We start from the raw sequence: 12,213 nt of genomic DNA on the forward strand, positions 1-12,213 counted from the left end.
GTAAGTCATTTATGTATGTGAAGAGGTGTGGAGTGGGAAGATATTGCCAGGCCTACACAGAAAGCAGCTTTCATTTGGACATTTTTACAGTATCTGGACTTGTGGCTGCACTCTTACAATGACCTTTGCAGACAAGAGGGCCTTGCCAGAAACAAGGCACTCAGATGAAAATGGATAAACTGCTTTTCTTCTTCCAAGCAGTTGCAGGTCACCTTGTGAGGAAAGAAAGAGGCCAAGTAAAATATCACCTCTGTGCGTCTTTTGTCAGCTTGCACATTTGAACAGTCACCATATTCAACGGCTATATTCTATTTCTGTTCTGACTAACCCAGCTGGATGAATAACAGCATGAGGCAAGAGAACACCGAGCGTTCATTCCTTTTATTTATTTCCATAGTTGGCATAATAGGCAATTAATTCAACCTAGTACTTAGAATTTTCAGAAATGTGGACAATCAGGATGAAATAAAAGGATACAATGCTTTTGTTTAAGGAAACAAAAATAATGTTTTAGGTGGCAATCTAACAAACTTCAAGAAAGGGGAATATAAAATTAAAATAAAATATGAACATTCAGCAAATGTATCAAATATATCAATGCATTTCTGAAAGTGCTATTCATTCAGAAATCCATGAAGGCATTGCTATTTTATTACTAATAATAACTAAGGTCTGAAATTTCTGGGTGATGATGTTCTCTAAAATGTATAAAGGATTTTCTCCCTTAATGGACTCAAACTTCCTCACCTTAGAGATCTTGCTATTGTGGCAGAGGAAGTGAGATTATTTTTTATTGACCTGCTGAATTAAGATGTGGGGTAGACATGTGTTTCATTCTTTCATCTGGAATTCATAAGAATAGGGAGAGGAGTATATGGGTAGAATATTTGAAGAATTACAAAAGTATGTCATCCATAGTATTTGTCTTGCTTCCTGTGGCTAGACATCAGCTCTGTTATTTTTCCCTCTCCTAACACTGGCTCACTGGAGGCTCCTATTCAATTTTTCCCAAAGGAAGTGTCCACACCTTTCTTTTCTCTTTTTTTTTTTTCCTTCCTTCCTTCCTTCCTTCCTTCCTTCCTTCCTTCCTTCCTTCCTTCCTTCCTCCCTCCCTCCCTCCCTCCCTCCCTCTCTCCTTCCCTCCCTCTCTCTCTCTCTCTCTCTGTCTCTCTGAATAGTCAATACTCATACTACAGCCTAAATAAATAAATAAATAAATACATACATACATACATACATAAATGGAACTTATACTTCATAATCTCCTTAACAGAGTTAATTGATGTTGACAGTTCTTTCATTTTCATAGGCGATGCTGTCCTTTTTATTTTAGAAGAGATGACTGATGATCTGTGACTTGTTATTCTTCCTATCTGCCCCTGACACATGATATTCCAAACTGACAAAATTATCTGTCAGAAATTCATGTAGGAGGCAAATTGTCAAATAGCTTCATGGTGATATGGACCACCATAAATTATTTTGTTGTTGTTTTAGCAATACTCTATTGGTAATGTAGGGAGATAGGAAGGATGCAAGGAAAAGATGCTAAGATTTGAGAGATATGTGTGCGAAATGATGGGTCATAAGGATAAGAACTAGAGAACTGCAATGTATATGGAGGGTTGGGGAGACATTCAAGAGAAATTCTGGAGTTATCTGGATTGGACTTGAAAAGAGACTGGATGGGGATATATAGGAGCAGATACCTAACAGGAACTGGGAGCTCCAAGATTGGGTGAATGGCTGATTGTAATAGTATTAACTGAAAGAAAGAAGGCCTAAGGTTTTTGCAGGATGTGTATGAGTATATGTCACTACATGCTTATTCTGACACAATTGTAGAATAGTAGGTGTAGGTATGTAGCTAGTAATTGCAAATTTAGATGTAGAATTCAGAAGGGAAATATTATAAGTCTGAAAGCATAATTTCCATACTTGTAATTTCCTTGAGGTAGAACTTTCATACATTTCTGTCTTCTCAACACCAAGCAAAATGACAGACACCTAATAAGCACCAAGAAAGGATCTGACAAATTGAAAACTATCAAATGCCATATGCCTTAAAAACAAAGAATCTGAGTTTTACTTTGGATCCCTGTGAGTTAAAGTATAAATGAGATCATTATTCAAATAGAAGCTAAATATTGTGTAGTGTTGTTGCATTAGATTCCCATGTATGGTCAATGGTTGTAGTAACTGTTCTCTCAGTTCTCAGTCTTTCTCAGATGCTGCTGTTCTTTGACTTTCAAATTTCTAAAGCATAAGACTTGAAAATATAAACTGAATAGAAGAAAGCATAGGTACTAAACTTACGGACTTTGGGTTCAAAGAGGATTTTATGAATTTGACCTCAAAGGCAAGGGAAGTAAAAGATAAAATAAATGAATGAGACTATATAAACTAAAAAGCTTCTACACAGCAAAAGAAACTATCAACAAAACAAAGATGCAATCAACTGAATGGGAGAAGATATTTGCTAACAGCGCCTCTGATAAAGGGCTAGTGCCCAAAATATATAAGGAACTCACACATCTCAACACAAAAAAACACACAAACAATCCAATTAAAAAATGAGCAGAGAACAAGAAACTTCTCTGAAGAAGACATACAAATGGCCAACAGATATATGAAAATATGTTCAACTTCACTAGCTATTAGGGAAACAAAAATCAAAACCACAATGATATATCACCTCAACCTCTTTGAGTGTCTATTGCCAACAAGACAAATAATAACAAGTGTTGGAGAGGATACAGAGAAAAAGGAACCCACATACACTGTTGGTGGGAATGTAAATTGGTACAGTTGCTATGGAAGGCAGTGTGGAGGTTCCTCAAAAAATTAAGAATAGGATTACCATATGACCCAGCAAACCTTCTCCTGGGTATATACCCCCAAAAATCTCAAAACATTCATCCGTAAAGACATGTGTAGTGCGATGTTCATTGCAGCATTATTTATGGTGGCCAAGACATGGAAACAACCAAAGTGTCCTTCAACAGATGATTGGATAAAGAAGATGTGGTACATATACATAATGGAATACTACTCTGCCATAAGAAAAGATAAAATACTGCCATTTGCAACTACAGGGATGGAACTTGAAATTATTACGCTAAGTGAAATAAGTCAGACAGGAAAAATCGAGAATCATATGACTTCACTCATATGTGGGATATAAAACTGAAAACAACAAAGGAACAAGACAAACAAATAAAGAAATAAAAACTCATAGATACAGACAGCAGTTTAGTGGTTACCAGAGTGTAAGTGGGGATGGGAGATGGTAGAAGAGTGTAAAGAGGGTCAAATATATGGTGATAGAAGATAACTGACTCTGGGTGATGAGCACACAATGTGATATACAGGCATGTATTATAGAATTGTATACTTGACACCTATGTAATTTTACTAACCACCGCCACCCCAATACATTTATTTAAAAAAAAATTCTAAAGCAAAGTAACTTGCCAGAAGAACTGGCACCTCAGCACTAATATTTAAGCTCACCAGTTTCAATTCTGTGGCTAATTTTCTGGGTCAAAAATATACATTTTCTTTACAAAAAAAGGAGATTTTTATTAAAATCCACTCATAAATGGCTTTACGCTATGCCTTAACATATGTCTTGAACTTTTTTCAAGGATTGAATTTATTTGAGAAGTTCATCAGATTTTTATTCTGGACAGGACACAGATAAAATTGTATAAAATACATATACTTTCAAATGTATGTTTTGAAAACACAGTGAAGATGTAAGTACCCAAATCTGGCACCCTTAAAAGATTTCTATGCCAGGGAGAAAACAATTACCAACAAATATTTATTGAGTACCTTCTATGCACATTACATGCATAGGGATAGGGGCTGGGACCACAATGTAAAGAAATATATTACAATCTGTCCTCACATAAAGATCAGGAGAAAATAAACAGGTACATTCAATACAGAGTAAGCAGAGCCACTATAGAGAGAAGCAGATGCAAGGAGGGGCTTCCAACAAGTTGCCATGGTTTTCCAGAGAAAGTATCATTTTAGCCTTTGAAGCATAAACAAAGCAACAGTGTGAATTAGACTGTTGATGGAGAAAGGGAGGAGTAGACTTGGTGGTGGGGATGGGGGGTATCACTTTGGGAGGAGTGTAAATGTCTAGTCAGGTTGTTTTGTACACTTGAAGCTAATATAATAAAAGAAAGAAAGGAAGGAAGGGGGTAGGGAGGGAAGAAGAAAGGATGGAAGGAAGGAAGGAGAGAGAGAGGGAGAGAGAAAGAGAGAGAGAGAGAGAGGGAAGGAGGGAGGGAGGAAGGGAGGGAGGGAGGAAGGAAGGAAGGAAGGAAGGAAGGAAGGAAGGAAGGAAGGAAGGAAGGAAGGAAGGATTCAGGAAGAGGGAACACTATCTATAAATGCATCGAGGCTAGAAAAGACATGGTGAGTTTAGGGCCCTGCAAGTGGCCTAGTATTGCTGAAATAGAAAGTGAGCAGGGTGACTGATAACAGCTTAGGTTTAATATGCCCATCATGTGGAAAGAAAAGAGGTTAAATGTTAGACTGCTAGACAATATGAGGAGGTTATTGGCAATATCAGAGAGCCCATGATACAGTGATGTCTTTGATATCACTGTGACCCTTGCTATTAGTTGATCAAAAAAAATTAGGTAAAAACAAAACAATTATATTTTAGCAACAGAGAGAATGAATTGTTATGAATTTATCAATTTAATCTTTGTAATAGACATCCAAGTATAAATATATCAATTAATAACATTAAAAAATATACTGACTTACAATAATGAAGGTGAATTTTCTTGGCTTTGTTATAGCTACTCCAAGCATGAACTGATTCACTATCATCTAGAATCTACACTATCATTTCATATTTCTGTTTCATAGTTGTTTTCTGCTTTATGACCATTGTGATCACAACTTTTCATCCAAACTGGGTCATTTTTGAGAGTGAAAGAGGTATTATGAATAATTACTCAAGGTCAAGAGGCATAAATATGAACTGTACTGGGCAAAACAAATGTAAGAGTCTTATTTCAAATGTGCATTTGATTTTAAAGTATGATTAAGTGATTACAATTTTTTAAAAATTAGAATAGTGCATTGATATGGAAAATTCTTTCCTCTTTTAATTGACATGTTTTAAACCTTTTGTACTCTAAAGTGGGTGAATTACTCCATTTTTGTCTTTCTAGCTTCACCTTTACATTTTTATTTGTCAGTGTACTGAATAAACCACTGGCAGAAATACATGAAATGAAGATGATAAATTTCTAAATCATGACACTCGCCAGAGGTTAAAAGTGCATGTAGCTTTTTAAAACAGAATTCTTCTTCAAAGTCTAGGAGAAAATACTTCATTTTATTTTACTTTTCCTTAGCTTTGGATAAAGAAATTGGGATCAAGTCCAATAAAGAACTTTCATGGCCAATGAAAAATGAAGCATTATTAAAATAATAAAAAATAAGGAAGGTGGAAGACTTACTACAGAAGAGAACTGTCAGATTGTAGCATTTCAATGGAACCCTACACAAAGCCACAATATTCAGCTATTATTCAAGCAGGTGGCACATTATTATTCTTACAGATTGATATCTTTGGTTATTATCCTCTTGACTGCACGCAAAACACAGTAATTTTAATCTAATAATGTCTGTAAAAACTTCCATTAATAATGTGAAGTGTTGTTAAAAATAAAAAATCTACAGCCTATTCTAATTGATTTTTAGGACAACTGACTTTGATAATAAAGGAAAACAATGGATTTCATATTTCAAATGAGGCCGTTTAGAAATAGTGCTTTGTCAAGTTTCTTACTGCCCACAGAGGGAAGCACCACATGGCTCCAGGTAAATCGACAGTAGACAATGGATACACATTTTGAGTTTTATATAATCCAATGATTAAAATAAACGTGGTCAATGCAAGAAGATGAATCTCATGCATGCCCATTATATACAAATGGTAAAAGAAGTTTTTTCTTTGTCAAATGACTCCCAAATCACCTACTGAATGAAATCCAAGGAAATTGCAATCGCACTTAAGGCTCTGCCTGTGGTCTGGCTCTATACCCCATTTCCCTGTTAACTGCTTGTAGCCTCTTATGTAATGCCTCCAAGCATTTACTTCTGCTCTTCCTTATGTTCAAACATATTTTCCACTTTTATTTATTGGCCAAACTCTTCTAATACAGGAAAAGTGAGCTTGGGGTAATCTTCAGAAAATCTTCCCTGAGTCCCCAGATTCATTTAAATGTGTCTACTTTGTGCTTCATCAGCATTTTCCATGTGTCTTTCTATTAGAAGTCGATGTAGTATATTTGATTTATCGGCTTATGTGACTCTTTACCCTTCTAGACTACAAATTATTTAGGGACTAAGGACCAATAAATAAACACAGGATCTGGTATGTATAATATAATAGGAGCTAACAAAAATATGTCCTAATTTGAGGAAAAATTAAATGTGTGTCTCCATATTATTGTTTGAAGTTGCACTGAGAGATAGCAAGCCAGACAACCATTTCTAAGCAACTGCATTTGGCGATGTGAAAAAAATATGACTTTAGCTTATGTAAAGTTAAATTTACACCTGAATTCTATTGTTTATTAGTGATGTAACTCTGAGCCAATCACTTACTCCGAGCTTTAGTTTCCACCTTGCACCAATTAGCATACTATGAAGTTAAGGCTATAATTCAATGAAAAATATACACGAAACACTTTGTACAATGTACATGCTCAGTAAGCTTCCTTACCTTACTTCCTTTTCCTTTACTACATTTAAGTAAAAAAAAATAAATCCATAAGGCTACATTTCTATAGCTTATTTTTGTATGTGTAGATATGAAAAAGTTATATAACACACACCAGGCTTTCTGTGTCCTTTCTTATGTCCATTCTTTTACTCAGAATGCCCTTTTCCCAGCCACCATATCTACTTCATAAATTCCTACTCTTTTTTTGCTGCCCAGCTCAAATCTCACCTTCTCAATGAAGTCTATCAAAATTAATTGACAGATCATGTAGGTTTCCACAGCATCGTTGAACTGATTTCATTATTAAAAAATTAGGTATCATTAAACCAAAATTATAATGCTAAATGGATTCCTCTAGCTTTGTAAATTTTTCCAGTCTAGAATCATGTTTCAAAATTTAAAAAAAAGAGAGAGACATATAATAAAATAATTTCTGGACAAGTGAGATCTTTTTGTCTTTTTGTTAGAAAGAGCAACAACATTTAAAAAATAACACATTATTAAAATAAAAACATGCAAATCCATGCACATTTAAATATATGCATTAAATAAAGATTAATTCCTTTTAGTAAAAATGAAATTAAATGTTAAAAGATGTAATAAAGTATAGAATGCAGAATTAGATATATTAGACCAGGGCATTTACTATATACAAATATATTCACTATTTGAATCACATTGTAATATAAAAGTTTATTTTAAAGAAAACCAACTATGTATTAAAACTGCTGCACTTTACATTTGTAATGAAAAATTGGCTAATTGCTATCCAAATTATTTTTAATATTTATAATATTAAAATGTCTAGAGGTGCCTCTACAGGTTTCTTGATAAGTTTATAAACACGAGGAAGTAAGAAATTAGTTTAATTTACCTTAATAACCAAATCAAATTTCTGGTAAAAGTCTCTGTTTACTGGCTCCAGGAGACTGAGTTCTGCAGTCCTAGGGTGCATATGGAAGAATCGTGGGTAATCCTCAGGAGTCCCTGAAACGCATTAAGATTTCAGTACATAATTGAGAACAATAAGTAATATGTGTATCTGCTATATCTATTTCCCTTCATTAACTGAGAAACAAATTCACAATTTCATTAGTAAAGTAAGTTCAAAATTAGGCAGTCTAGGGAAAGCAGATGCAAATGTAGTGTATAATTAATTTGTTTATGAGTAAAAGGATGGAAAATATGTCTTGTTTAGATAGTTTTCCAAATAACTTTTATTAACAGCTCTTAAATTATTTGTAACTCCATCACATGAAAAAAGCTATTAAATGTAGGGAGATCAAATTTTGAATTCTAAAATTGTATTTTAACTACTCATAAATCTCAGTTATAGCCTGCATGGTCTTTCAACATATCTTGTAATAAACAATGACTAGTAATTTGTACCAAATATCAAGATGCTTGGAAATTAAAATGAGCATATTCTGTTCCAGCCAAGCAAATGTTTTTCTTAAGATAAATATCAAACTATATCAACTATATTAAATGAAAATATTTAAAAATATTACATAAAATATTTTGATTATACTTATAATATCTAGAGAGGATATTTCTTAAATTTTAGTGAGTTGAAAATATTTCTTCTTGCAGAAATTTCCTTCAGTTGTCATCTCCTTTGAATACTGTGACATTTTCCCAAAGTGAAGAAAAATAAATGTCAAATACTGTAACTTATAGTATATGCATTTGGCTAAACAAAAACCACAAGAGTAAAATCACATAGCCTCCCATTATTGAAGCTACTCTGTGCTAAATATTTTATTTAAGTAAACATCAAAAACTCTGCAAATCATTCCCATTTTACAGAGGAGGATTTGAGAGCTTTGAGATATGAAATAACTTGTCCAAGGTAAAAGAGACGATGTAACACAAAACATGCCTTAAAATCTTGTTTGCTAGAAGCCAAACATATGCAAAAATGAGTTTATTGGTACTACTACTTTGTTTCAACTGTGAGACAAAAAGAGAAATTCTCCTGGGTATTATGTTAAGGGAGGGGGAGACAAAAATTACACTGGTAAAATAGACTTGACAATCCAAAAATAGTCAAAATCACGCATGAAAATTTAGCATATGATAAAGGAGTTATCTCAAAACAGTAGGAGGAAATGGATTTTTGAATAGGAACATTTACTTAGTAGGAGAGCATTATAGAAAATGATACAGTTGCATCCATTCTTCATACATATACTAGAGTAAACTCCAAATAGAGAAGCTATTCATTCACAATAAACAATGAAAGAGTATAAGTGCCAGTAATAGATGAAAACACAGATAGATTCTACTCTAATGTGAGAATGAACATAGCTTTCCTAGCTATGACTCAAAATCAAGAAGCGGTAAGTGAAAAAAGAGACAAATTTGATGACATTACAAAATCACATGACAGGACACAATAAACAAAGTAAAACCATAAATGACAAACTAGGGGAAATAGTTGCAATTTACATCAGAGATATGTATATCTATAACATATACAGATTTAAAAATTAGAAAATAAAAATATCAACAATATATAAAAAAAAAAAGAGAGAGAGAGAGAGAGAGTCTGGGCTACAGAATGAACAGGTCATTCAAAGAAAGAGAAAGGCAAAAGACACTTGACCATATACCAAGATGTTCACCTTTACACATGAAAATGAAAAATTAAAATTGAAACCACACTGAAATTCCGTTTCTTACTTTTGGATTAGCAGTGGTTAAGTCTAATAGTCACATTCTATTGGTGAGTCTATTAGAAAACATGTACTTTCGGGCATTTCTGGTGTTATTAAAAGAGTGTTACAAAACCTCTGAGGGAGAATTTATCATAGTCTACCAAAATCACATTAGTATTGTGGGATTTTGGGAAGTGTAGGAGAAACTAGGAACCTATCGCTTTACCTAGACAACAATTACAACAGTGGAATCTGTCTCATGTAACTGTTTTTGAACTCTGGAGTTTACTGATATCTTGTAACTTCTAGGGCAAGGGTTGGACAGTAAATTGTGATTAATTTCTGTCAATTACAGCTTTTAGCACAATAGAAGTTGCCCATCCTCCACCGCTCAGCACCTTGACAAGGCAATTGTTCACCTGTTCCTGAAGCAGCTTGCAAACTGTTTGTGAGAGACAGGCCCTGGCAGAAAAGATCCTGCCTTCCAAATATCAGAGATCTGTACTCTGATGAGTGCTTGCTGATTCTGTTCATAGAGTGCAGGCAGCTGTTATTGTGCTAACTCCTCCTATTGTTGCAAGCTCCCCCACCTCCCCCACCTCAACCCTTCAAGCAAAAGTGAGTCAACTCTTCAGGCTAAAGTGAATTCCAAGGTACTTAAGGAGCCAACATCCTTTCTTTGACCCTTTATTTTTTTTCTCTTTTTTCCCCCCTTTGAAAGCTAGAAATTAAAGATGGTAACATTCAAAAGCAACTGTGTATGGGACAGGTGGTAGATCAGGAAGTCACTGTACATACCAAGGGAAAGGTATAGGCTCAGAAAATTATTGAGGGAACTTTAAGTTTACATTAGTAAACTTTTTTTTTTTTTTTTTTATGTTTACAATAATAAAAATTAAATAAATAAATAAACAGACAAACAAACCGAAACATTAGACAGCAATACCTGATGAAACGGGGGAATATCATTTTCAGAGTTACCATGTTATTAGATTCAAATGTGCAGTTTTCAATACTACAGAGAAGCACAACAACAAAATAAACACAAGGTATACAAATAAACCGGAAAGTATTCCCATTCAAAGAAAAAAGAAATCAACAGGAACTGTCCCAGTAAAACACCTCTCAGACAAAGACTTCAAAACAACTGTCTTAAAGATGCTCAAATAACTAAAGGAAGACATAGAAAAAGTCAATAAAATTATTCATGAACAACATGGAAATATCAATAAAGAGATAGAAAACCTAAAAATAAATGATAAAGAAATTCTGGAACTGAAAGTATAAGAATTGAAATGAAAAATTTACCACAGTGATTTCAAGGCAGAGTTGAACAGGCAAAAGAAAGAATCCAATGAACTCGAAGATAGAGCAATGGCAATTATTGAGTCTGAGTAATAGTAAGAAAGAAAAAAAAAAAGATTGAACAAAAGTAAATGGTGACTAATGGACATATGGGACACTATCAAACCAACCAATATGCACATTATTGGAGTCCCAGAAGGAGAAGAGAGAGAGAAATGGGCTGAGAGAATATTTGAAAAAATAGTGGCTGAGAAATTCCCAAGTTTGATGAAAGACATAAATATACACATCCAATAAACTCAATGAAATCTGTGTAAGATGAATTCAAAGAGACTCACATCAAGACAGATTATAATCAAACTCAAAAGACAAAGACAAATGAGAATCTCGAAAGCAGCTAGAGTGAAGTGACTCATTCATTACATGCAAAAGATCCTAAGTAAGATTATCAGCATATTTCTTATCAGAAACTTTGAAGGCTCAAAGACAGTGGGTCAATAAACATCAAAGTACTACCGTGTTTCCCCGAAAATAAGACCTAGCCAGACAATCAGCTCTAATGCGTCTATTGGAGCAAAAATTAATATAAGATCTGGTATTATATTATATTATATTATATTATATTATATTATATTATATTATATTATATTATATTATATTAGACCGGGTCTTATATTATAGCAAAATAAGACCATGTCTTATTTTTGCTCCAAAAGACCCATTAGAGCTGATTGTCCAGTTCGGTCTTATTTTCGGGGAAACAGGTAAAACAAAAACTGTTAAAAGTAATCCTATATGTGGTAAAACTGTCCTTTAAGAATGTCAAAGAAATTAAGACATTCCCAGATAAACAAAAGCTGAGGGAGTTTATTATCACTAAGACCCACTGTGAAAGAAATGTTTAAGGGAATCCTGTAGGTTGAAATGAAAGGAAATTGACACTGTATGAAGAAATACAATTCTCAGTAAAGATAAATACATGGGCAGTAATAAAAGTTAGCATTATAGCAACAATGGTTTCTATCTGCACTTTGTTTTCTACATAATTTAAGACACTAATGCATTTAAAAAAATATTAGTGTATGTTTTCAGGCACACAATGTTTAAACATGTAATTTTGTGACATCAACAACTGAAAAGGGTAAGGTTTGATCTATGAGCTAAGAGTTTGTGTATATTATTGAGGTTAAACTGGTATAAATTAAAGTTAAAATGCTATAAATTTAGAATGTTAAATGTAATCCCCAAGGTTAAAATAACGGAAATAGTTATAGAATACAGAAAAGGAAATAAGAAAGGAATCTGAACACTTCACTACAAAAAAATCAATAAAAAACAGAAAACAGTAATTCAGAAAAATGAGGAATAAAAAAACTATAAGACATGGAAAACAAAAAGCAATATGAGAAATAGTGTCTCCTTATCAGTAAGTACTTTAAATGTAAATGAATTAAACTCTCCAATCAAAGAGAAAGATTGGAGAAT

At 33.6% G+C, this 12,213-nt stretch overlaps 1 protein-coding gene across 1 annotated transcript in view; it reads right to left on the minus strand.

Moving 5' to 3' along the window:
* The window catches only part of PCDH15 (protocadherin related 15), a 1,312,736-nt gene that overhangs the window by 283,149 nt on the left and 1,017,374 nt on the right, over positions 1 to 12,213 (minus strand). The window contains exon 12 of the mRNA XM_074339439.1: positions 7,638 to 7,750. Coding sequence (XP_074195540.1) covers positions 7,638 to 7,750 — 113 coding nt within the window. The remainder of the gene's footprint in view (positions 1 to 7,637; positions 7,751 to 12,213) is intronic.

This window comes from Rhinolophus sinicus, linkage group LG07 (assembly GCF_036562045.2).
Source record: "Rhinolophus sinicus isolate RSC01 linkage group LG07, ASM3656204v1, whole genome shotgun sequence".
NCBI lineage: Eukaryota > Metazoa > Chordata > Mammalia > Chiroptera > Rhinolophidae > Rhinolophus > Rhinolophus sinicus.